A 26,706-nucleotide genomic window follows, 5' to 3' on the forward strand; every position below is an offset into this window, starting at 1 on the left:
CCTAGATTATCATTTCCTGGGCTGCAAATTCTATTATTTTCATTTGTGAAACTACAGAACTAACAATGAAGAAAGTTACATTAAGTAATTACTGTAAGTATGAATAAGTAATAAAATAATAGCAGCAGCTTAATAATTCTCATGAATTGTGATAAAGAGTGATTTACCATGTAACAAAATCATATATTTCTTGAAGGCAGGAATCAAGTAATTTTACTCTTCATAGTCCGACTACAAACTGCCTCACAGATAATTAGTGGTCAATAATTGTTTTTGAATAAATGTATGACTGATTGGATAGATAAGAGAATAATAGATGATTAGTAGTATATCTTTCTTGGCAATGTCTTATTTTAAAAGTTTGTAATATTTGGGATATTAAGTGAAAAAAACCCTGAATTTTTAAAAAACAAAAACAAGAATTTGGGTTTATATTTCCTGAGTGGTCCTCCAACTGACCCAGATTATTAAAAGTAATTGAACTGTAGTAACAGTAATTGACTATGGGTCATACAGTATGTTAGGCACTTGCCCTGGTAGGGGCCATTGTTTACTGATTTTACACATAAGAAACCAGGTGAGGAAGGCCATATAGTTAGCAAAAGTTACCGTAAAAAAATGATAGAGTAAGTAAATTGGGTGTTTCTGAATAAAACTTTTGAGTTTCAGATTAAAGGGAAAACTTAAGAGCAAGAACCCATCATACCTGTAGAGGAGAAAAAAAGAAACATTCATACCGCTTTTTCCATGAAGTCAAATTCAGGAGCACAGGTGTAAATTAAAGTATCAAAATCTGTATATCTTAAGATTCTGGCTGCAATAAGGTCACTCAGGCCAATCTGGAAGAAAATAAAAACAAATTAAAATTACACAAATAATTATAGTTAATAATAATTGGTTTGATGTAATAGTAACAAAGTCTACAGAGAAGATAAATCCAAGGTACATGGATGACTCTCCAAAAAAACAAAAAATACAGTGAATCACATTATGCGCTGAATTATGAAGAAAATTGAAAACAAACAGAAATAGCAAGAGAAATGAAAAGGAAAAAGAAGTTCAGAAAAAGCAAGCAGAGAAGGTGATAATGTAAAGAATGAGCTAAAATCAACATTTGCTGGGCACAAACCACCATGCAGTTGATCATGAGATTTTATAATCAGATCACTTATCAAGAAAAAACCAATTTCAGTTAACTCCTTTCACCACACATTGTAAATCATGAACAAATTTTCCATGCACTGTCATTTTCACAAAGCCTCATACATTAAGCACAATTTTTGGTGCTTCTTGAATTTTTCAGACATACATTCAAGCCATTAACTATGAGAGTTATTCTTCAAGAGAATTACAACAACTATACATACTCCTTTGATTTAGTTACTTGATCTCAAAGAACTTTAAAATAAACACCACCAACAAAATCCAATGTAGAGCTATTTTCTACTGATTATTTATTACCTACTTTGGTGAGACAATTGTTTTTATACTGCATTCTTAGAAGGCCAGATAAAGAAAAATATTTGGCATGTAAAACATTAACTCAAACTACTTTAAAAGGACATAAATTATTATATATCAACTTTGATGATTATCTATGGTTTTCATTTATTCATGATTCCCCTTATCTACCAGTAGCAAGGATAATTTACAGTTAACTTTATTTTTCTAATTTAGAATAGGCCTGGTGACTAATTACAATTTAACCAAGCCACTTTAGTTTCAAGTCTTTCTCACAGCTATCACACAGAAGTCACTTAAGAATACCAAGGTGTGTGTGTGTGTGTGTGTATGTGTGTGTCTTAGGATTTGTAAAGAGCTGGGTGACAATGTGGAGCAAGGCAAGAAAGAAAATAACAGACCAACTTAATAAATAACTTAGGAGGCCTAAATAAATTTACCATAAAATGTATACCCCCTACAGAATAAAAATTTAAGAACAACAAATAAACCTAATAAACCACTCTGCAGATCTAACAATAAATGGCAAATAAATCCTTACATTTTGAAATTTTATTTAACATGAACATGTATGCAGACTCAATTCTCCTGGATAGTGACAGCATTTGACATTTTAAGAGAGTAACTATCTATAATCCCTTGTTAAAGTTGAAGCAATTTCAGCATTAGACAGAGTCCTAATTGGAGAGTACTACATAAGGTAAATTTCAGAGTAGATTATTGTATGATACACTCATCTATCCTCATATCCAAACAGAGAGTGCTGAAAAATCAAAAGTTAAAATCATGCATTGTTTTCTATTCCCAAAACAAACTAGTAAATAGGAACTTTTGCTTTGAAAAGGGCCATTATTTGAGGTATTAGCCTTAAAACAGACAGAAACAACATGCATGAGGGATGTGGTCCATATATTTTCCAGAAGTTGAAAAGACAGAGAAGTTTTATCATTCTCTTTATACAAGAAAAACTTTAAAAATATCAAATCACATCTTAATTTTAATCTATAATTATAAATAAAATTATATTGAGATCTTGACTTCTATATTGCAAAGCTGAGTACAGACTCTTCATATGTTAACATTTACAATGAATTAATAACTTACTAAACAAACTACTTGTATTTTAACCAAAATATAAACAACTACTTAACATATTTTTTTCCTAGAAGGCTAAGTCACCATTCATTGATATACTTTCTTCTTAGTGGGTTGAAAAGATCTGCAGGGTATTAGTACTGACTCTGCCAATAACTAGTTTGGGACCTTGAAGAAGGCACTTAACCTCTATAAAATGAAGAGGTTTCATTTAAAAATAGATGGTTTCAAAGTCTTCATCCAACTAAATATGTATATAAATTCTAATGTTTTAACCAGAAAGTACTTACATGGTCTGAAACACCTAAAATTTTAGATGTCAGAAATTTCAGAATGATTGTCCCACAAAACCAAGCACTTCCTTGAATTATCTAGAAAATAAACAAAATAGATATAAGTCAGAAGACCAAAAGGCCCTCCTCCTGGAAATTAAACCTCCTATTAATAAGTCTTGAGTGAAAGGGAAATACAAACTCAAAAAAAAATTTTTTTAAATATGGTTATGAAAACTACATATTAGAAACTAAGGGATGCATGTAAAGCAATGATCAGAAGAAAATTCATGGCCTCATAAACTTTTATCAATAAAAATGAGAGTAAAGGAAATAAATGAAAAGCTGGACTCAAATATCTAGATAAAGAACAACAAAATAAACAAAAACACATGAAAGGAAATATTCAAGAGAAGAACAGTCTATTATATTTAGACCTATGTGCATCCATTTTGTTGTCCTTTACTTCTTCTGGATGTTCTAACATTCCTTCTCTCATCATTTACTTCCTGTTTCAAGGATTTCTATTAATCATTATTTAAGGGTTGCTCTGCTAGCAACAAATTCTTAGTTTTCCTTCATCTGCGAATATGTTTTACTTTCCCCTTCATTCCTAAAAGACACTTTCATTGGATATATAACTTGTGGTTGACAATTCTTTCCAGCACTTGACAAATGTTGTGCCACCTCCTTCTGGCTCCCATAGTTTCAGATGAGAAGTCTGCTGTAAATTCGAATCAGTTTTGCCCTAAAGGTAATGCATCATTTCCCTCTGTCTGCTTTCAAGACTTTTTCTTTGCCTTTCGTTTGCAGAAGTTGAATTATGATGTGTCTTGGCATGGATTTTGTTGGCTTTATCCTACCTAGGATTAACTCAGTTTCTTGACTCTATAGAGTTACGTCTTTTACCAAATTTGGAAAGTTCTCAGCCATTACTTCTCTTTTTTTTTTTAACATCTTTATTGGAGTATAATTGCTTTACAATGGTGTGTTAGTTTATGCTTTATAACAAAGTGAATCAGTTATACATATACATATGTCCCCATATCTCTTCCCTGTTGCATCTCCCTCCCTCCCACCCTCCCTATCCCACCCCTCTAGGTGGTCACAAAGCACCAAGCTGATCTCCCTGTGCTATGTGGCTGCTTCCCACTAGCTATCTATTTTACGCCATTACTTCTTCAAATACTTTTTCAGCCCCACTCTTTTTCCTCTCCTGTGGAACTCGCACAATACAAATATTAAATCTTCTATTATTGTCCCACATTTCCCTAAGCCTCTATCATTTTTTTCCAGTTACTTTTCCTCTGTTGTTTAGATTGGGTAATTTCTATTATTCTATCTTCAAGTACACTGATTGCTTTCTTTGTTATATTCATTCTTCTATGAAGCTCATTCACTGAGTTTTTTATTTCAGTTACAGTATTTTTCAAGTTGTTATTTTTTTTTAAATTCCCAAGTTATTCCTTTTTTTAAAAAAAATTTTTGATTTCTTTGGTGATATTTTGTTTGCTTCTAGAGTACTTATAATTGCTCACTGAAGTATTTTTATGATGACTGCTTTAAAATTCTTGCCAAATAATCCCAACATCTTACTCATCTGGGTGTTAACATCTCTTTATTGCCTTTTCTCATTCAAGTTGTAATTTTCCTTATCCTTATTACATGATAAATGCTTTTACACATTTAAAAAAAATTTAAATTTCAAAAATATTAGATTTATTCAGATACTATGTATTTTTTTCTCCCTAATATATATAGCATATTTTCAAAAATATGTTTTTGTTTGTTGCCAAAGAACAGAAATGCAATTAACTTTTGAATATTAATCTTATACCTAGCCATGTTATTGAATTTTTATAATTTCTTATAATTATTTTGTTTTACATGTAAATAATGATATAATAAACTTTGATTTTTCTTTCCATTTCTTTTCTAATCCTGTTATTTACTTTCTTGCTTTTACATGTTTGAACCTTTAATAAAATGTGAAAAAACATATTTATCTTGATCTTCATAAATGGAATACTCCAAATATCTCTCCTGCAAAACCAATGACTGCTGAAGAATTTTATTGGGTTAAGTAAACTCCCTGCTATTTCTTCTGTGCTAAGAGTTTTTATCATAAATGGGTGTTTAATTTTATGAAATTTATTTTCTGCATCTAATGAGATGATCATAAAGTATTTTTCTCCTTTAATTTGCTAGTGTGACAATTTATATTTATAAATTTTCCAGAAACATCTTTGCATTCCTGGGATGAACCCAATTTGACAAGAATGGATTATCCCTTTTTCCTACAAAAACAGGTGTTTTTGTAAGAAAAAGTGCTATTTCACAAAATAGCTTTGCTATTTCTTTTTGACGGTCTTCCAGAAAAAAGACATAAAAAGCCAGAATGTTTTCTGTGTTGTTCAGATGACTACCATGACTAATTTCTCCCTTTTGCAAGAGATTGATGGTATTAATTATATCAGTTTTAAAACGTAAGTATAAGCTGAACATTCAATATATCTTAACTATTCTCTCCTTAGATTTTTGTTTCTTTGAAATTCTTGACTTGAAAGCTTTTTATTCTTTGCAGTCTAAAACTGAAAATATTTAAGACAATAAAATTTCCTCTGAACACAACTTTGGCAGAATTCCCTAAACATCCACAGATACTGCTCTATTTGTTGTCATTTTTCAGTAATTTGTAATTAAAATTTTGACTTCCTTTTGAGTTAAATTATTAAATAAAAATCTTTAAATTTTCTGTTGATTTCTTGGTTTAATCTTTAAAAAAACAAGCTTTGCGAATTTTTCTGAAGAAAAAAAATCAAAATATTAGAAGGGTCATATCATTCAATAACAAGTGTATTTTCACCATAGGGTATGGGAGAATGCTTCCAGCAATAAGAAACTGGCAACTCATTCCATTTTGTTTGTTTATATTCTGAGTGGCTATCTACCCTCTTATCATTTCCAGTTTTACCATACCAATATATAATATGTAATCACAGAGTTCTTTAATATGGTAGATTTTATTTTTTAGTAGGAGTACATTAAAGACCTAGAGAAAAAGAATGTCATCTGTCTGATACTACGAGAATTAGTCATTGCAGTGCCTACTTAATAAGGTACTTATTTTACTTTGTAACATAACATACAAATATAGAGATAACATGGGCCATCCATTTGTACATTTGCAAAGAAGTCAAACAAAGATCAGGTAGTGGCTGAGTTGAAATAAAAAGGAACTGGGAGATTATAGGGAAAATGTTAAAAGGACAAAAATAAATAAGAGTCTAAAGTTGGAAGCCAAAGGAAAGATAGATGATGGATAAATGTAGAGAACAGAAAAAGGGAAAGTGGGGACAGAACTACGGACTGAGTTATTTTGAAGAGAAGGTTAGTAAATGTAAAGAAAGAAACTCAAAGCAAATAGAAAAAAAAATTAAAAGCAAGGTAGTAGGGTATATCAGAAAGAAAAGTAAAGAAGAAAGGCCTGAGGGTAGTGCTGAAATAAATGAACTAACTTCTTGAAAATGACTTGTAGATATTGGTAAGGAGTGTTTCCCACCTTATGTAAGTAGCTATTTATAACATTTACTAACTATAAATCATTCATTTTTAAAGCATATTATCTGTATTCAGTTTATAGAAATAAAAAAGGATTTGAAGAAATTGTGTTAAAAATGTTGACCCTTACCCAAAAGTGGAGTTCAGATGCATCCAATCTTTGAATTTTATTTCTCCTTAGAATTATCACCTAAAATGCATATGACATAAAATGACACAATCAAATTAAATTAACTTTTTAAAAATTACATTTCAAAAGTTACACAGCCACCCCCTTCCATCTTGGCTATCACCAGACATTTTCCTTCTTAATTGTTGATTTTTCTGAATTTGGACATGGAAAATTTCCTTGGGGTGAAAGCCAAATGCTTTGTGTACCAGAAAGTTGACCCTAGAATCAAGTTAATTCCTTACTGAGTTACTTGGGATGTTTTATGCAGGGCAGTTCCTCTGAGGAGATAGATGGTGTGTGAAAGGTATGTCCATGCAAGCATACATGTAAGTTATCCAGAAAAATTAGTGGTCTAAATTAACATGAAAATCCTTCCTCTCCAAACCCACAAATATTTTAAAATGTTTAAAAATATATATATATCTAACTGAATTTATAAGAAAGAAAAGGAACTTTCCAGGTGCCAGAGAAAAGAAGGTGATTTTTAAAAAGCAAAACATTAATTAGGAGAGTTTTTAAGGAGTTGGCAGTTTTTAAGGAGGTCTGTAGAACAAGGTTACAACTATGGGCTTGTATTAAAAGGGAGGGCAGCAGAAGACTTGGGACTATGAAAGGTAAGAAACTGGAATTAAGACTCATGCATACAGCTGGGGTCCTCAAAAACTATACCCTTGGTGCTATCAACTGAATGTTTACGTCCCTCCACCGATCCTGTGTTGAAACCCTAAGCTCCAATGTGACACATTTAGAGGTGGAACCCTTTGTGAGGTAATTAGATCATGAGGGTGGGAACCTCATAAATGGGATTAGTGCCTTTCTAAGGACAGACATGAGAGAGATGATCGCTCTCTCCATCATGGGAGGATACAATGAAGGTATCTGTCTGCAAATCAAGAAGAAAGCCCTCATCAAGAACTAAATCAGCTGACACCTTGATCTCGGGCTTTCCAGCATCTAGAACTGTTAAGAAATAGATTTCCATGTAAGCCACCCATTCTGGTATTTTTGTTATAGCAGCTTGAACTGACAAAGACATGCAGGAACTAGGAATACTCCTCCTACTATCTCTACAAGTTGGTAAGGTATTCGTTTATTCCCAAGTTTGTGTTGGAAAAACAAAAAGCTCCAATGAGAAACAAATCTTAGGCCTGTGTATTACTAAGATTTGGAGAATTTTGCATCATCTAATTGGCCCAAGATGAGCCAGGATTCCTGAAGTTCCAACAATAGGAAAATATAAATGTACCAGATTACACAATGCAAAATTGTTTGTAAATGCAAAATACAAGAAATAAACAAAATGCCCAGACTTAGGAGAATGGTTGAATTATCTATGGAATATGCAGAAGGGAATACTTACTATGAAATTACAAGAAAGAATGAAGATCTCCGTGAACTGATATGGAGTGATATCTATGAAAGGTTGCTAAGTGATACCCAGAATAGGTTGATGAATCAAAATGCAAAAGACTATAGTATGCTACCTTTCATGTAAGTAGGAGGGGGTATAATAAAATATACATGTAATATTTATTAGTGCAAAAAAGAAAACAACTAAATGGGTAAACCAGAAAAATTGAGGAGGAAAATGTAAAATTATCTCTGTTCACAGATGGCATGATCTTATATGTAGAAAACATTAAAGATTCTACATACACCCACACACATAAACTGTTAGAATAAACAAGTTCTGCAAAGTAGCAGGATACAAACTCAACAAAGAAACTATGTTGCATTTCTATACACTAACAATGAACTATCTAAAAAGGAAATTAAGAAAACAATCCCACTTACAATAGTCTCAAAAAGAAAATATTAAGAATAAACATAACCAAAGAGGTGAAAGACCTACACACTGAATACATTGCTGAAAGAAATTAAAGAAGACACAAATGAAAAGATAGTATTTGTCTTTCTCTGACTTATGTCACATAATTATGCCCTCAAGGTCTATCCATTCTGTCACAGATGGTAGGAAAACCTTTAGCTACCATTTCCAGGGCTCTTCATTTGTGTGAGCCAGACTGACATCTAATATTATATTCCTTTCATCTGAAAGACCTCCTTTAACATAAAGGTCATAAAGTCTTTATTTTGCCTGCATTTTTGAAAGACATGTTTGCTGGATATAGAATCATAGATAGTATTTTTAAATATTTTAAAGATGCTTCTTGACTGTTTTGTTGCTTGCACTTTTTTCTTATGAAAAATCTGCTGACATCCTTACTCTTTGTCCTTCTGTATTTAACATGTCTTAATTCTATTGCTACTCCGAAGATTTTCTCTTTATTGCTGATCTTAAACAATTTGATAATATGCTTACTCTAGCTCTATGTTTTTTGTATTTGAGATTTACTGTTATTCTTCATCTCTGAGACTATAATTTTCATCAAATTTGGAAAATTTTTGGTCATTATTTCTTCAAATATTTTTCTACTTCCTCCCAACTCCCCCCATTTAGAAATGTACTTTACTTTTCCTATATGAAATGTGAACTGTAAAGGAGGGATTGGAATATCATCATTTTGCAATCCCTACTGAATCAATGGTTCTGGTACTAAATGCTGATCATAAAAAGAGAGGCACCAGATAAATATGTGACTCCTGACTGAAGAACAATACTATATACTTGCCAAAGGAATTAAATCTGAACACGTCCAGGTTTTAGACCCAAGTATTAATATAAATACAGAAGACAAAAGAAGATGTAAAGCGGCACCACGAGGACTCAGGAGCAAAATCTAGACCACAGAACCCTTCACATGTTCAGTGACCCAGATAAAAAAAAATATCCCGGGGAAAAAAACAGGGAGACATATTGGAAACCTATAGATAATAATAGAAACTTAAGTGATAAAACTATAAAGAAAAGCCTGGAGTGATCACCATAGTCAAGATAGTCACTACTGTTTTAGAGCAGCTCAAGGGAGTTATGATTGAGGCAGGTTACATGGAAGGCTTCTAGAATGGTTAGAAAAGTTCTAGTTTTGACTTGACGGTAGTTTAAGGATGTTTGACAAGTAACAGTCCATTAATCAGTACTTATCAGTACTAGTCAGAACTAAGTACATAAAACATTGGTTTTATGAGGTTTTCTACATCTGTGCTATATTTTAGAATAAAAAATGTTTTCATAGAAAGATGTTGATGAACATACTATTACAAGTCATCTACTTTGTAATACTGAAAAAGTGTGACAAAATGTGGAAAAGAAAGGGCCTATGCCTTTTGGAAGAGATAAAGAGAAGAAATTACTTACTGGGAGGCAAAAAAAAAAAAAAAAAGGTATGGGGAGAAAAAATGTTAAAAACCTAAATCTCAAAAGATTCAGTCAATGCACCACACATGGAAAAAGTGCTATATTTTGGTATTTTTGTAGTAAGTTATCATTTCTGGTCATTGTGGAAAGAGAATATTCTAGGAACATTCCAGTGGAGAACATTCCAGGTTCTGGCTTATGAATATCGAAAGTGTGACTATAAGGTAATAAAACTGATTTACTGAACCACCATTCCAAATACAACTCTAAATGAGTGTTATTCCATGAAAGTAAGTCACATGAAGAAACTACACCCTTATTATAATTATGTTGCCACTGCTCAAAACAGTTTGGAACTCCTCTTTATAAACTATCTTTAGAGATTACTTCCTTATGCGTGCAAGAAAATAGGTCTTATTACTTTGTTGTCACACTATATTTTGATCAAGATCTGTATTACCCAGCCCAATCACCCACCTTATTCACAAAACTTTGGTCATTTCCAAAAATCAAATCCACCCTTAAAAGACAAAGATTTGCTACCACTGAGGACATTCAAAAGAATGTGCCAGAGTCTGTGAAGGCAATTCAGAGGAGTTCCAAAAACGTTTTGGGCAATGGCAGTGTCACTGCAGTAAGTATTTAGCCTACTGAAGTGACTTAGAAGGAAATAACTAATTTTTGTCATAAATTATGGCATATTTTAAAAAGTAAGTCTTATTACCTTATTATTTTAAAAAAATTTTACTTGGGCATTGCCTTAAAAAGGTAAACTTTGCTTATATTATTTTGCAAGGATTAGATAGACAAAAAGCATTATCTGGGAAAAATTTTTCATGTGGGCAGTAATCCAGAAAGGGCCTTATTTATTCTCTTTAACCTATATTAAATGGGTAAACTTGCTATTTGACAGGTTAAAAAAAAATCTTCACAAGCTTAACAAACACTTACCAATGTCATCAATAGAGACGAAGAATAATAAGAAGATAAATACACTGGATTTCCAAACATCAATACAAAACAAAGGAGAACCGAAACCTGAAAATTGCAGAAAATAAATACATTTTATAGTTATTAGATAGATAGCATAATGCATACTTTGTCTACAGGGATATACTCATTTCCAATACAAACTTTATTTGCATAAAAAGATTAATAAATAGATCCTGACCAAGTGATAACAGAATTTCAACACACTGATAGGTTCTAATTATTTTCAACACCATAAATATTATATAGCAGAATTTAATTTTTTTCCCCTATTTTTAACTTGGTACAAAGAAAACAGGAAAAATCTTATTGTTTCTATTAACTCAATAATGGAGGAATATAATAAGAAAGACTTACTTATAACTATTAGTTTTCTAATCTGATTTTTGTTGAACTACTTGAGGATTTTCCTCACTAAGGAAGCTTTATTTTATGTTCTTACCTAAAAGATTTTTATTTTCTTAAGGGATATGTGTTTGGAAACTAATATAAAAAAACAATAATGCAAAAACATAAATTTCACAGAGTGTCAAATTCATGCAAAGTGTTAAAAATCTCAGGTCTCAGGGAGAAAAGGCAGTTACAAAAGTAGTGACAATAATAATTAAAAAAAAATTTTTTTAAAGTTTCAGAGAATACAAAATGTCTACAGTCTAGTTGAAAGTATAGTTGCTATAATATGGCATTCAGTTATCCTTCTAAATATTAGCAACATCATATGTATTAAATACTACTTGAGAGGAGGTATATAAAACAGTCAGTTCTATTTTATAAACCCTGAGATCTTATTTTAATATATGACTTATAAATATTAAAAATGTTACCAGGTGTACAGCAGAAACTAATAAAACATTGTAAAGCAATTATACTCCAATAAAGATATTCAAAAAACTGTCACCATGTTCATATAGATGATCTTCCGAAATTTTTTTGGCTCAATATACCCCACAACATACATGGGAAATAATGAGGCTATCTGAAATAAAAATATAAAAAAAGCAGAAGTGAAAAAATGTAGAAAAGCATTTCACTATTCATAAGCAAAGTAAATATAAGAGGAGAGTTATATTTCCAATAATGATTGTCAAAGTAATGTGAACCAACTGAGAACTAGAAGAGCTCTAAAAAATAATAAAAGTACCTGTATGAAAGCCACAGCTTACTAATACAGCAAAAAAAGAATTAGGAAGCTAAGACCAGAGAAAAGGTGGAAATCTACAGAGATGAGCATGACATTTTGGGTCACTTTTCTTCTTCTGCCAATTCTAACAGAAGCAGATGCCTGCTAGCTGAGAGGCAGTTGAGACATTTCCACACACTTAGCTGTCAGGTAACCCCAAGAATGAGATCTCTGCTAAGTCCTCAAGCTTTGGTTTGGGACTTCAAAGGGTTATACTATAAGAGAGAACCAGAAATCAAAGCAGTGCTCCAAAATACTGAAGCCCACTTTTGAATTATCTCATTCTGTGATTGCATGAGGGAGATTAAAGATTGTTAGTCCCTGTGTTTGCCTGCTGGAAACAAATTTAATTTTCTCTGGAAGAACTTAATATCTTAGTCTCAAATTAACTGTACAATTGTTCAGGTACAATGTCTAATACCACATCAAAACTAATCAGATACAGGAGGAGATAAGACATTATCACTAAGACAACAGAAACAGATCTATGAAGAATCTCAATCTAGTTCAGGGGTCAGCAAACTTTTTATGTAAAAAGCCAGATAATAAATATGTTAAGACTTGTAGGCCATGTACAGTCTCAATTGTATACTCTCCTTCTTTTTCTACTATAAAAATGTAAAAACTACTCTTAGCTCACAAACCATGCAAAAACATGTCTGGCATCATCAGACATAGACTTTATGCTTGACATATGCACAGAAATAACAGATAAGATTGAAAATTCCAGGAGGGTATTGAAAGCCATTAAATAATGAACCGAATTAAAAATATACAACTAAATATTACAATAATCAATAATAAGAAGTCAAAAATGGGTTTAAGCAGGTTGAACACAGCCAAACAAAGAAGTGATAAATTGGAAGATAGGTCAGAAGAAAGTATAAAATGACAAAGGGATGAACAACATATGAAAGAACATAAGAGATGTAGAGCATATAGTATAAAGGTCATACTTTACATCTCAGAAAGGGCTGAGGGAATTAAGTAAAATCTATACTTAAAGACATTATACCTGAGAAGTCCCCAGAATCTATAGAAAAAGAATCAAGCACTGATTCATAAAGTATTAGTAGCCCCCAGCAAGGGATAAATTAAAACAAACAAAACCCAACCATACATAGGCATGTCATAGTAAAAACTGCTTATAACCAAAGGCAAAGAGAAAACTCTTAAAAAGGGTCTGAGACTAACTGACTTTAAGACTTACTACAAAGCTGCAGTAATCAAGACAGCACGGTACTGGAGAAAAAAATAGACAAATTGATCAAAGGGATAAAATAGAGGGTCTAGAAACAGATCCACACAATTATAGGCAACTGAGCTTTGACAACTGCACAAAATGGAGAAATGACAGTCTTTTCAACAAATAGCGCTGGAAGACTTGGACACGCATGCATTAAAAAAAAATAAATCTAGACCTAGATCTTACACCTTTCAAAAAACTGACTCAAGTGTATCTTAGAGCTAAATGTAGAACACAGACTAAAAAACTTCTAAAATATAATATAGGAGAAAATCAAGGTGATCTTATTTGAGGATTAGTTTTTAGCTATGACATCAAAAGCATGATCCATGAAAGAAAAAAACTGATAAACTGAACTTCCTTAAAATTAAAAACCCCAGCTCCACAAAAGACACTATTAAGAAAACTAAAGACAAGCCAGGGACTGTGAGAAAATCTTTGCATAACCCATATCTGATAAAGGTTTGGTAGGTCAAATGTACTAAGAACTCTTAAAACTCAGAAATAAGAAAACAAATAACCCAATTTAAAAATGGTCAGAAAGGGCAACCACTGCGTCAAAAAGGGTGGCGCAGTGGTTGAGAGTCCTCCTGCCGATGCAGGGGACACGGGTTCGTGCTCCCACATACCGTGGAGTGGCTGGGCCCGTGAGCCATGGCCCAAGAGCCTATGCGTCCGGAGCCTGTGCTCCGCAACGGGAGAGGCCACAACAGTGAGAGGCCCGCGTACCGCAAAAAAAAAGGTCAAAAGATGTGAACAAATAACCTAACCAAAGAAGATCTACAGAGGGCAAATAAGCACATGTAAAGATGCTAAACCCAATACTACATTAGGAACTGTAAATTAGAACAAGGAGATACTGCTACACACTTAATGGAATGGCTGAAATCCAAAAACCTGACAAAATCGGCAATTTCTTACAAAACTAAACATAGTCTTAACATACAATCCAACAATCACACTCCTAGGTATTTACCCAATTGAGCTGAAATCTTATGCCCACTCAAAACCTTCACATGAATGTTTAGGGAATCACCAAAGACTGGAAGCAGCCATGATGTCCTTCAAGAGTTGAATGGATAAACAAACTGTGGTACATCCAGACAATGGAATATTATTCATCAATAAAAAGAAATGAGCTATCAAGTCATGAAAAGACATGGAGGAACCTAAAATACATATGCTTAAGTGAAAGAAGTCAGTCTGAAAATGTGACACAACCTATGATTCTAACTATATGACATTTTATTTTGGTTGTACTTTATTTCATTAAAAATTGTACAGCTCTGCTGTGAATTACAGTATTAACATTTATTTTAGAGGACTGCATTCACAATAATAATTATGACTGGGCCCAGGAATTCTTTTCTTTGGGCCTTTGAAAAGTCTCATGCAATTTAACATTTAGTGGTAACCAGATTATGAATTTGTTGTATAAGTAAAACAACAATGGATAATTCATTCAAGAATTCCAAAGAGATTTTTATTTCAAGAGGTGCCAGTTGAAGATGGTAATACTTTCAAGTAATAACCAATTTACCTGAATATAGTTTCCCAGAACTTTGCTTATAACTTAATTGCTTGGAGCTTAAAGTATAGTGTTCTTAGAAACGATGCTATAAATTCAAAGCCATTCAATGGATACTAGAGGGCCAATGCTATCTCCACCCTAAAGAAACTTATTTGCTGGTGGTGTGGAAAAAAAGGCAAGGACACGAATATCTCTGCAAACTTCATTTCAACACATTATCAAGTGCCTCATAAAGTAAGCTCAGGCAAGGTCATACAATCTCAGAGTCAAAGAATGCATAAATTGTTATAAGTATATTCTATAGATCAACTACCCAGAATTTGGGAGTTTGGTGCTAATATCTTACTCTCAAACTTCCTGTCATTTTTTCTTCTCCCAGCATAAATACCTTACTACCTACCTCCTCCCCCAAAATGGATGGGGAAGGCATAAAGTGGTTCCAACTAAAATTCCAGCTAATGGATAATCAGAACTTTACTGGATTTAAGAAATTTGTCCCTTTTATTAAGCTTAGAGTCTCTACCAAGGATCCCTCTGTTATTTTTTTTTCAGCTTTATTGACATATACTTGACTTAAAACATTGTGTAAGTTTAAGGTATACAACCTGTTGATTTGATACACATATATTACAGTATTATTACCACTGCAGTGTTAGCTAACACCTTCATCACGTCACGAAATTCTCATTTCATTTTTGTGGTGAGAACGTTTAAGATCTACTTTCTTACCAATGTTCAAGTATATAAAACAATAACGTTAATTACAATCATTATGCTATGTGATAGATCACCAGAACTTATTCATCTTCTGGTTGCAAGTCTGTACCTTTGTCCAATATCTTCCTACTTCCCACACTCCTCAGGCCCTGGTAGCCACCATTCAACTCTCTGTTTCTATAAGTTTGGTTTTTTTAGATTCCAAACTAAATACTAATACGTGATCCTAATATTATATCCCATGATATAATACAGTATTTGTCTTTCTGTCTGACTTATGTCACTTAGCATAATGCCCTCAAGGTCCATCTATGTCCTATGGCAGGATTTCCTTTTTCTCATGGCTGAGTAATACTCCATTGTGTATATATGTAGCTCATCTTCTTTATCCATTCATCTGTTAACAGACACTTAGGTTATTTCCATACCTTGGCTATTATGAATAATGCTGCAATAAACATAGAAGCACAGATAATCTCTTCAATATTCTGTTTTCATTTCTTTTGGATATATACCCAGAAGTGGGATTACTAGATCACATGGTAGTTCAATTTTAAATTTTTTGAGGAGCCTCCATACTGTTTTCAATAGTGGTTGCACCAATTTCATTCCCACCAACAGTGCACAAGGGTTCCCTTTCCTCCACATCCTCACCAACACTTGTTATCTCTTATTTTGATGATATTAATCTCTTATCAGATATAAGACAAGTGAGATTACATCAAAGTAAAAAGCTTCTGTATAGCAAAGGAAACACCGAAAGGGTAAACAGCAACCTATGGAATGGGAGAAAATACCCCATATATCCGATAAGGGGTTATATCCAAAATATATAATGAACTCATATTACTCTAGCAAAAAACTAATAACAATTAAAAAATGGGCAAAGAATTGAACAGCTATTTATCCTAAGAAGATATACAAATGGCCAACAGATATATGAAAAAACACTCAATATCATTAATCATCAGTGAAATGCAAATCAAAACCATTATGATATATTATCTCACACCTGTTAGGATGGCTATTTTCAAAAAAACAAATGACAAGTATTAGTGAGGATGTGAAAAAAAGGGAATCCTTTTACATTGTTAATGGGAATGCAAAATTATGCAGCTGCTAAAGAGAACAGTATGGAGGTTCCTCAAAAATTAAAAATAGAAATAGCATATGATCCAGCATTTCCACTTCTAAGTATTTACCCAAAGGAATTGAAAACAGGATCTTGAAGAGATATTAGCACTCTCATGTGCACTGCAGCCCTACTGACAATATCCGAGATATGGAAATAGCCTAAATGACAATCAACGGTCGAATGGATTTTAAAATGTGTTGTACACATACAACAGAATAGTATCAGCCTTAAAAGAGAAGGAAATCCTATAACATGCAGCAGTATGGATGAGAATATTATGCTGAGTAAATTAAGCCAGTCACAGAAGGACAAATACTGCATGGTTCCATTTATCAGAGGTATTTAGAATAGTCAAACTCACAGAAATAGATAATAGAATAGTGATTGCCAAGGGCTGAGGGGAAGAGGAAATGGGAAGTCGCTAATCAACACACATAAGATTTCAGTTATTCAAGATCAATAACTTCTAGAGATCTATTATACAACATGTGTCTATAGATAACAATACCTATATTGTACACTTAAAAATCTATTAAGAGGGTGTATCTCATGTTCAGTGTTCTTACCACACACATACACACAAATACACTTTAAAAAATTTTAAGGCTCATTACATAAAAATAAAAGGACTATATAACAACTGTGCACATAATGATGTTGCATCAAAATGCTTAAAGCAAGGGGTTTCCCTCGTGGCGCAGTGGTTGAGAGTCCTCCTGCCGATGCGGGGGACACGGGTTCGTGCCCCAGTCCGGGAAGATCCCACATGCCGCGGAGCGGCTGGGCCCATGAGCCACGGCCGCTGAGCCTGCGCATCCGGAGCCTGTGCTCCGCAACGGGAGAGGCCACAACAGTGAGAGGCCCGCATATCGCAAAAAAAAAAAAAAAAAAAAAAAAAATGTTTAAAGCAAGAATTTACACAGCTAAAAGTAGATACAGACAAATCAGTTATAATGGAAGACTTTAGCACATTCCTCCTCTAGTAACTGAAAGCAAACAAAAACAGTAGAAATCTAAAAGATTAGAATAACACAATTAACAAGCTTTGCTTAACATACATAGAACCCCATATCTAACAAATATAATCAATCTTTTAAAATGCAACAAAAATAGAAAATACCTGGGAACAAATCTAATGAAAGATCTCTAAAAATCTGTATTAACATTATTTATAGAAATTAAGAACTAAATAAGTAGATATATATCATGTTCTTTGATCAGAAGACACAATATTTTAAAGATCTTAAAAGTTTTTATTTACTGCAATCACACTTATTGTCAAACTGAAAAGGAAAGGAATACAGTATGTATATAAATTTGGGGATGGGGACAAGTCTAAAATATAGGTTTTAAGAGAGACTGTGAGAAAGTGTGTCCAGCTCATTTAATAAAATAACTATAGTTGTTAAAAGTTCATAAATTTACTTTGTGAAGAAAATTAATCTTGACACTAATTATGAAAAATGTATCATACAGATTCTTATATAGAAAAGCAATTAGGTAATACAGTAGACTCAATTAATTATGGTTTTACAAAAGGTATAGAAGTATGCTTTAAATGCTTATTTCTTTTATTAATGCTTCATGAAAACTGAAGGTATTTTAGTAAGGAGATAAGACAACACACCCAAGTGTGTGGCCTTCAACAGAAAAGAGTTGAAAGACCCTAGAGATGCAGCAAAAATAAATTGGAAAGTGTTGGTGCTCTGAAGTAGGCCGACTTGATTTTAACTTAATCTCTGAACCTCAGTGTCTTCATCTGTAATCGTAAATTAATAATACCCATGTGCCTGGACTCCTTGAGGATTAAATAAACTATAATACTGAAGTCTGGTATAGGTTACTCTCTCTTTCCCTCCTCCCATAGACCAATACTATTAGGATATGCAGATCTAGACCCCCCTTCTTAAACATCATATTTACACTTCTGCTAAAAAAAAAACCTTCACAGGAGAAAATTATACTTAATAGCTGGACTGTTGCTATTTGAACTGCTGGTTGAAAAGAAATCCCTCTCATTGAGATACAAGCAGCAGAGCCAACATTCTGTTGTGAAAATGTAGAAAACTGACTTCTATTCTTGCCTCCTTTCATCATACTTCTCAAGATAAGTAGTTCTGAGGATAGGGCAAAATTTGTTTCCATGAAACAATAAAGAGTTTTTAATCTGTTCAAATGCTTGGACCAATTTTGTTCCTGAAATCAGAAATGAGTACAGGCATTTAAAATAAATTTTAAATAAAACTGTGTATAAGGAATGAAACTATAAATCCCTTCTGTAAGCTAATTCTTGATTCCCTGTTAGTTTACACATATAGAATCAACTATATTTTAACCACTGTGGCCACAATAAACATTGTCAAACTAATAGAAAGAAATCAACCTGTAGACTGAGTTTAACAACAAGATGCAAGGTCAGACAAAGCTTTCAGAAAGAGAAGCTGACATTTATAGTAAGAGTAGCTGCTTCTACATCCAGAAGAAGAAACATCAACTCCCCTTGGAAAAAAACATTTTGGTGACCTTTTAGGTTTTGTAGATCGAAGACTCTTCTTGAACAAAAGGTTTATTTGACTTGCCAAAAAACTGTCCTTTCTCAGCCCCTTGGTGTGTGAAATTTGATGTTCAGTAAAGACAAAGGTACTGGAAAAAAGTTTCATAAGCAGCTATGAGTCTCCTGGTGGAAAACCTTTCTGAGACTCACCAATACTTGAACATCTCCAAAAAACTAATATAATCCTAATTTGGCAAGACAGAACCCCAAGGAACTTGAGAAACAAACACACTGTGTGGATGATAGAATTCTGAACTTGTGAGCTCACTCACAAGAACTGTACACCAGAACTGCAGTCTTTTTTTAGGAGAAGCCTAGTTCTACAGACAGCATTTAGCTGATGCTGAAATTCCTTATGACTCAACTCAGCTATCTCAGCACTGCAGGCGTGCTATGAGACATTTACAAGAAAGAAAATGGTGCCACTCGTAAGTAAAAGCACACAGTCCAGGCCAATTTTAGTGTGAAGCACTTGGCATCTATGGCTGTTAGGAGTTTTCTATCTTCAATAAGGTGAATTTGAGTTCTTGACATCAGTGCAACCCAGGGGGTTTTAAGTGCACACTTGGCCTCTGGTTCATTCAGAAAGCTGTAGGACAGCAAACAGGACTTGTCAGCAGGACAGATTCAGATATTTCTCTTCAGTGGGAGCTCTCAAAGAAGTCTTCATGGTAGCCTCACCCCAGGTGACAACTCAGGAGCAAAGAAAGAAGATGCACATCACATAAATGCAGAAGCCACTCTGGCTTAGAAGATCCATAACCCATGGAAACTTCTGCAAGGGAAATGACACTTAAGAGAGTCACTTTACTTCAGGAAGCCCAAAGTCAAGGCATCCCCCTCAGGAAGAACTTAGCTCACTTACAATTTCTTCCTCTCGGATGCAATTAGGCAATCACCAAGCAACTTGCCTAGTAACATCATGGTCACACAACACTAGCAGGTTCCTAAGGGAAGAGAGCTAGAAGGTTAACTGAGGGTCAAATTCCATGCAGAAGGGGTAAGTTTTGCTAAACAGCAGTGTGGTGGCTTTGACTGTGTACCCAGATTTCTGAATCCTCCAGATACAAGTAGTCTCATTTCTGGCTTCAACAGTGAGGCAAAAACATCTAGTCCTGGTATTTGGCCCAAATAAATAGCCGATGGGCTTATCGTTGGAAGAGAAACTCCAGGGTAGGAAGAAAATAATCTTCTTATAAGCAAGATGAGGTCATGGAGTCACATTAATTTAAAAATTAAAAGAGATATGGCTTTATACATACCCAAGCAAAGAATCAGTTATATAAAGAAAGAATATGAAATTGACAACCAGTTTTGTATAGATATATTGATACTATCTCTTCCAGAAATAATCTGCATCTCTATCACTTCTGATTTTATAACCTCCTTTCTGCAACTACCCCTGTTACTGTGCTTGGTCATAACAATCTCTCCTACATGAATGGGAATTCTCTAATAAAATATAAGAAAACAGAGCATATTATAAATTAAAATCCAGTTACTGAATAAGTAAGTCACAATTTCTCAGTTTCTTAAGAAAGATAATGCTTTAAGGTCTTCTCACTCCAAATATTCTAGATTTCTACAACTGTTGCTTGTAACTTTTTTCCTTTAAAATATAGCCAGTCCTTGAGTCCTTCAGCCCCATTTCTCAGACAATATGTGCAAGAGACGTGAACTAATCTTAACTTTAATCTGTGAAAAATATAATCAAGAATAAAAGCCTTAGAACACTCCCAGAAAAATAACATTGAATTATCTTCACGTTAGTATTAAAAAAAAAAAAAACAGAAGCAAACAAAACTTTATACGTTAATTCAGAAAACTAAAAGCTGGGAGTTACGTCAGCATCATGGCAGCATAAGGTGTCCTGCTTTTCTGCCTCCCCCTTTTAACAACTAAAATTTGGCATCCACCCATGAACAAAAGTGCCTCTGTGGAAGTTGTGGGATCCAGCACCATATGCCAAGGGTCCCGGAAGGAGTCTTGCCCACCTATGTATCTGGTAATAAGCAGACAGTACAGTTCCTCAGTACAGGCTGTGGAATAAGCAGGAGCCAGTGAACTAATCCCAGCTCTTCTCAGCTATGGTTGAAGAAAATCTGGATACTGCTGACTTGGGCAGACACCCACAGACAAGAGAGCCCTGTAGAATCCAGTCTTCCTGAGGAGAGGCTCAAGCACTTCATTGGAGCAAAAATATATATGAGTTTGGATGCACTAGAGAGAGTAAGAGGAACTTTGTCAACACCACCCTATCCCCAAGGTGGCACAGTGAGAGCCTGAACTAGCCAGTGGCAACCTCTCCCATGGGGGAAAAGGAGAATGATGAGTGTGTGCCTGGCATCCCCAGCTATGCAGGACATTGCTGGAAAAAACAATTTCTTTCCCACAGCACTCAGAGCTCTGCGGTGCGACCTCCATGACTGGGGCAGGTAGGAGATTGAGAAAGAGGCAAATAAGAATATCAGAGGGCATTGAAAGGATGCAGTTCCTTCTGGTTGTGCTCAGGACTCTGGCAGGAAACCTGCCTACCAGCTGCTGAGAAAACCACCCAAGGATCCCTCCACTTGGCCTGCAGGCACTCTTGACACCTCCTGAGTGTTAAACTCACACCTCTCCCGACTCTGCAGCTGGCTCCTTTTTCATGTTCCTTAGTGTGGCAGTAAGAGTGAGTTCTAGTAGATAAGGAGCTCATGTGAAAAAGAGGCCAGGGTCTGTGGGCCTGTCTAGAAAAGACATACAAGCTTAATAATTCTGCCACAGAGGGAGCAAGAAGCATGAAGCAGGTGTATCCATATAAGGTCAGAGAAAACCCCAGATATAAGCAGGATGAATGAAGAATATATCCCACCTGAAGGCAACCTGAAATGCAAAAACTGCAACACAAAACTTCAAGGAACATGAAGAATCAAGGAAACATGAATAAGAATAACATGAAATATCACCAAAAAATCTCAATAGTCCTCCAGTAACCAAACTCTAACAGAATTCTACGATTTACCTGATAAAGAATTCAGAATAGCTGTTTTGTGGAAACTCGATGAGGTACAAGAAAATACAGAAATACAATTCAATGAAATCAGGATAAAAATACATGAAAAACATGAGAAGATTAACAAAGAGATAAAAATGATTAAAAGAATAAAACAAATTCTGGAACTGAAGAATTCAATGAATGAAATGAAAACTGCAATAGAGTATCAAAATCAGAACAGACCAAACAGAAGACAGAACAGTGAGTTAGATAGGAACTTTGAAATACGCTGTCAGAGGAGAAAGAAGAAGAAAGAATGAAAAAGAGTGAAGAAAGTCTATGTGATTTATATGAAAATATCAAATGATCACATAAGAGAATCACCGGAGTTCTATGAAAAGAGAGGGAGAAAGGACAGAAAGTTTATTTAAAGAAATAATAGCTGAGAACTTCCAAACCTATGAAGAGATTTGGACATGCAAGTTCACAAAGCTAATAAATCACCCCATTACTGTAATTGAAAAATACCTTCCCTAAGATACACTATAATGAAACTTAAAAATCAAAGACAGAGAGAATCCTAAAAGCAGCAAAAAAAAAAAAAAGGACTGTAACATATAAGGAACCCCCATTACTCTATCAACTACAGTAATCAAAACAGTATGGTACAGGAATAAAGACTAATATACACAGCAATGGAACAGATTGAGTGACCATAAGTAAACCCATGCATATACTGTCAATTAATATTTGACAAGGAAGCCAAGAATACTTAGGGGGAAAAATAATGTCTTCAATAAATGGTGTCAGGAAAACTGGATATTTACATGAAATTGGACTTCTATCTTACACCACTCACAAAAATTAACTTAAAATGGATTAAAGACTTAAATATAAGACCTGATGCCATAAAACCCCTAGAAGAAAACTTAGGGAATAAGCTCCTTGACCCTCATCATGGCAATGATTTTTTGGATTGTAACACCAAAAGCACAAGCAACAAAAGCAAAAACCAACAAGTGAGACTACATCAAACTATTGATAAAAAGCTTCTGCACAACATAGGAAACAATCAACAAAATGAAAAGGCAACCTATGCAACGGGAGAAAATATTTGCAGATCATCTATTAGGTGAAATCTTAATATCCAAAATGTATAAAGAACTCATACAACTCAATAACGAAAAAAAAACTGATTAAAAAATGGGTAGAGGAACAATAAATATTTTTCAAAAGAATACATCCAAATGGCCAACAGGTACATGAAAAGACACCCAATATCACTAATCATCAGGGAAATAAAATCAAATCCACAGTAAGATATCCCTCCATATCTATTAGAAAGGTTATCATCAAGAAGACAAAAGAAAACAAATGTTGGTGAGGATGTGGAGGAAAGGGAACCCTTGTGCACTGTTAGTGGGAATGTAAATAAATTGGTGGAGCCACTATGAAAAACACTATGGAGGTTTCTCAAAAAATTTAAAATACCGCTACCACATGATCCAGCAATCCCACTTCTGGGTACATATTCCAAAGGAAATGAAAACAGAATATTGAAGAGATATCTACACATCTATGTTTACTGAAGCATTATGCACAATAGCCAAGGTATGGAAACAACCTAAGTGTCCATCAACAGATGAATGGATAAAGAAGACATGCTACACACACATATATATATATGTATATATATATAAATATATATATATACATATATATATATATAAATCCTGCCATTTGTGACAACACAGATGGACCTTGAAGGCATTATGCTAAGTGAGATAAGTCAGACAAAGACAAATACTTTATTATATCACTTGTATGTGGAATCTAAAAAAGCCAAACTTGTAAAAACAGAGAGTAGAATGGTGATTAACAGGGGCTTGGGGGTGGGGGAATTAGAGAGATGTTGGACAAAGTATACAAACTTGCAACTAGAAGATGAATAAGTTCTGCAGTTCTAATGCATAGCATAGTTATTATAGTCAATACTGTATCATATAATTCAAAGTTGCTAAGAAACTAGATCTTAAACGTTCTCACCACAAGAATGAAATAATAATTATGTGACTTGATAGAGGTGTTAAATAACACTATGGTGTTAATCAGGGGATAATCATACTGCAATATAATAATGTATTGATACATCGTATATCTTAAACTTACAAAATGTTAATTACATCTCAAAAAAAAGAAACAACAAGAAGTAAAAGTATAGTATAATTTTTGAATGGATAGAAAATCATTAAGGCAATATCAAAATTACCGAAGGAGCTAAATTAATACATTTCCTTGCCAGGAAATGATGCACATTAGAAATCTATTCTACTATGTTGGCATATGCAAATAATGAAAACCACAGAAATTCTGTGTTAGTTATAGACCAAATATAAGGAAGTAAGGCAGAGGGAATACTCTTAACATGCTTTAAACATGCAGTATCAATTAAGTTGTGGTTATAACTTCATTCTTTGTAGACAATTGGCAGCACAAGGATTCTTGGCAGAATTTCTCACTGCCAATAAAGAATATCATTACATATTATCAGTGTTTGTTAGTTAGGTGGAAAGGAGTTCTAAAGAAAAATCATAGTAGGAAATTTCATCCAAATTGACCTTTTACTCTCTGCTTCCCCAGCTCAGTTTCTTGCTATTAGTTACTTAGTTGTTTGAAGAAACAGGATATGGCCTCAATTCACTGAATAATACCATGATTAAAGCTCTGAGAAATGGTGTCCAGTAAGATTCTGCTCTTCAGACAGAACAGCCAACATTTAGCTGGATTAGAAGCAGAAATCCCCTACCATGAAGAATCGAAGTGGCCCTTACCATGTTGCGCAGCTTGGCACCTAAAATGATTCCTCAGACAAAAGGAAAATCTACAGGAAGGTTTACAGAGATCATCTCAAATACCAACAGGAAAAATTATGGATTAAAATAAGAGGAAAAAGTCTTTTGCAGGTTTAATATCTGCCTAACTAACAAACACATTAACAGAAGGTAGATTTATATGATTAAAAAAAACACACATGTATATAAACTTTATAATTATTCCATATTTTGAAAATCTATTAGGGCACAAATATAATCACATTTAAAATTTCTCTGTAATGAAAAAGAATATAAAAAAAGAACGTATATATGTGTATAACTGAGTCACTTTGCTGTACAGCAGAAATTAGCACAATATTGTAAATCAACTATACTTCAATAAAAATTTTTTTTCCTATGGAAACAAGCAAGCACATCTTGCATTCAACTTAAATTAGTTTAAAATCATCTTACCTGTGTAAAAAGTATAAACTGAGCAAATTGCCAGGGAAGCATAAAAGCAACATTGGAAAGGCACAGTGCAATAAAATGCTTTTTACTATTGTTCGATGTCCTTAATGGAGAGAATTGACACCAGTAAGTCTTACTATAAAAGTAGCCTATCATTAAACTGAATGACTAGTTGCAAAATGCTAAAATCTATTGATCCCCTTACCTTTGATGTTAGACAACAAAATATAGTTAACTTTTAAAAGCTCATTAAGAAGAACTTAAAATATTTGGGTTATAAAAATGTTTATAATAAAACAAACAAAATTAGAGCTTTAAATAAAGTATTGTATCTAGTTTATCAGTAGGTATCTTAAACATATAGCACAGGGAATTCAAGTCATTATTTTGTAAACTTTTAATGGAGTATATAATCTGTAAAAATAATGAATCACTATTCTGTATACCTGAAACTAATAAAATATTGTAAATCAACTATATTCAACTAAAAATTTATTTTTCTTTAACTATGCATGACATTAGAAATTTAATACTCCAGCAAGAATGTCAGAAAGTAGAATCTGAACTGACCTTGCATACCTCGAGATATTTATACTACATGAGCAGCAATAACTTTCATATACCACCGCTTTTGTGTTTCAAAAACCAATGAAGAAAAGTATAAGTGCTGGTGAAATAATAAGCTAACGACTATGAGAAAAACCTAAAGAGATTTTAAACAATGACTTTAGAGAAATAATTCTGGAATACAGTTAAACTAATGCATATTGAAGTTTAAACCGTCCATTCTGCAATCATGAGGTTTATCAGTAACCAATACCTTTTACCACACAGATTTTATTACCTTTTAGAATATGAAAAAAAGAAATGCACGTATTTTGTGTAAATTATAAAACTGTAACTCTTCTTTTTATAAAGGTTGTATTGGATTTCCATAAATTCTTGTACTGTGGTATATACATTTTCAAAAGCAAAATTTTTAATGATCATATTGTTTAATAATATTATCACAAAATATATTCACTAAGTACTCAGTTATATTTATAAAATAAAAATTACTTTTGGCTAAGGAATGGAGTATAACAAATGCACTCAAGGATACAATTCTAAATGTTCTAATTAACATATTTAATTCCATGAACTCTCTGATTGGTTAGACTAATATCACTTCAAAAAATAAAAATGGAAAATAAACCATCTTTCTAGAAATTTAACTGGGAATGAGTGGGGATAAACAGGCAGCTTCCTCTACCATAATCTTTGAGAGAAGAT

General features: G+C 33.5%; 1 protein-coding gene across 1 annotated transcript in view; it reads right to left on the minus strand.

Annotated features, from left to right (window-relative positions):
- The window catches only part of DPY19L2 (dpy-19 like 2), an 89,039-nt gene that overhangs the window by 34,391 nt on the left and 27,942 nt on the right, over positions 1-26,706 (minus strand). Inside the window, exons 9-14 of the mRNA XM_019925638.2 lie at positions 25,438-25,537; positions 11,709-11,786; positions 10,772-10,858; positions 6,520-6,579; positions 2,847-2,927; positions 738-839 (exon numbers count right to left, since the gene is read on the minus strand). Coding sequence (XP_019781197.1) covers positions 738-839; positions 2,847-2,927; positions 6,520-6,579; positions 10,772-10,858; positions 11,709-11,786; positions 25,438-25,537 — 508 coding nt within the window. The remainder of the gene's footprint in view (positions 1-737; positions 840-2,846; positions 2,928-6,519; positions 6,580-10,771; positions 10,859-11,708; positions 11,787-25,437; positions 25,538-26,706) is intronic.

This window comes from Tursiops truncatus, chromosome 9 (genome assembly GCF_011762595.2).
Source record: "Tursiops truncatus isolate mTurTru1 chromosome 9, mTurTru1.mat.Y, whole genome shotgun sequence".
NCBI classification, from domain to species: Eukaryota; Metazoa; Chordata; class Mammalia; order Artiodactyla; family Delphinidae; genus Tursiops; species Tursiops truncatus.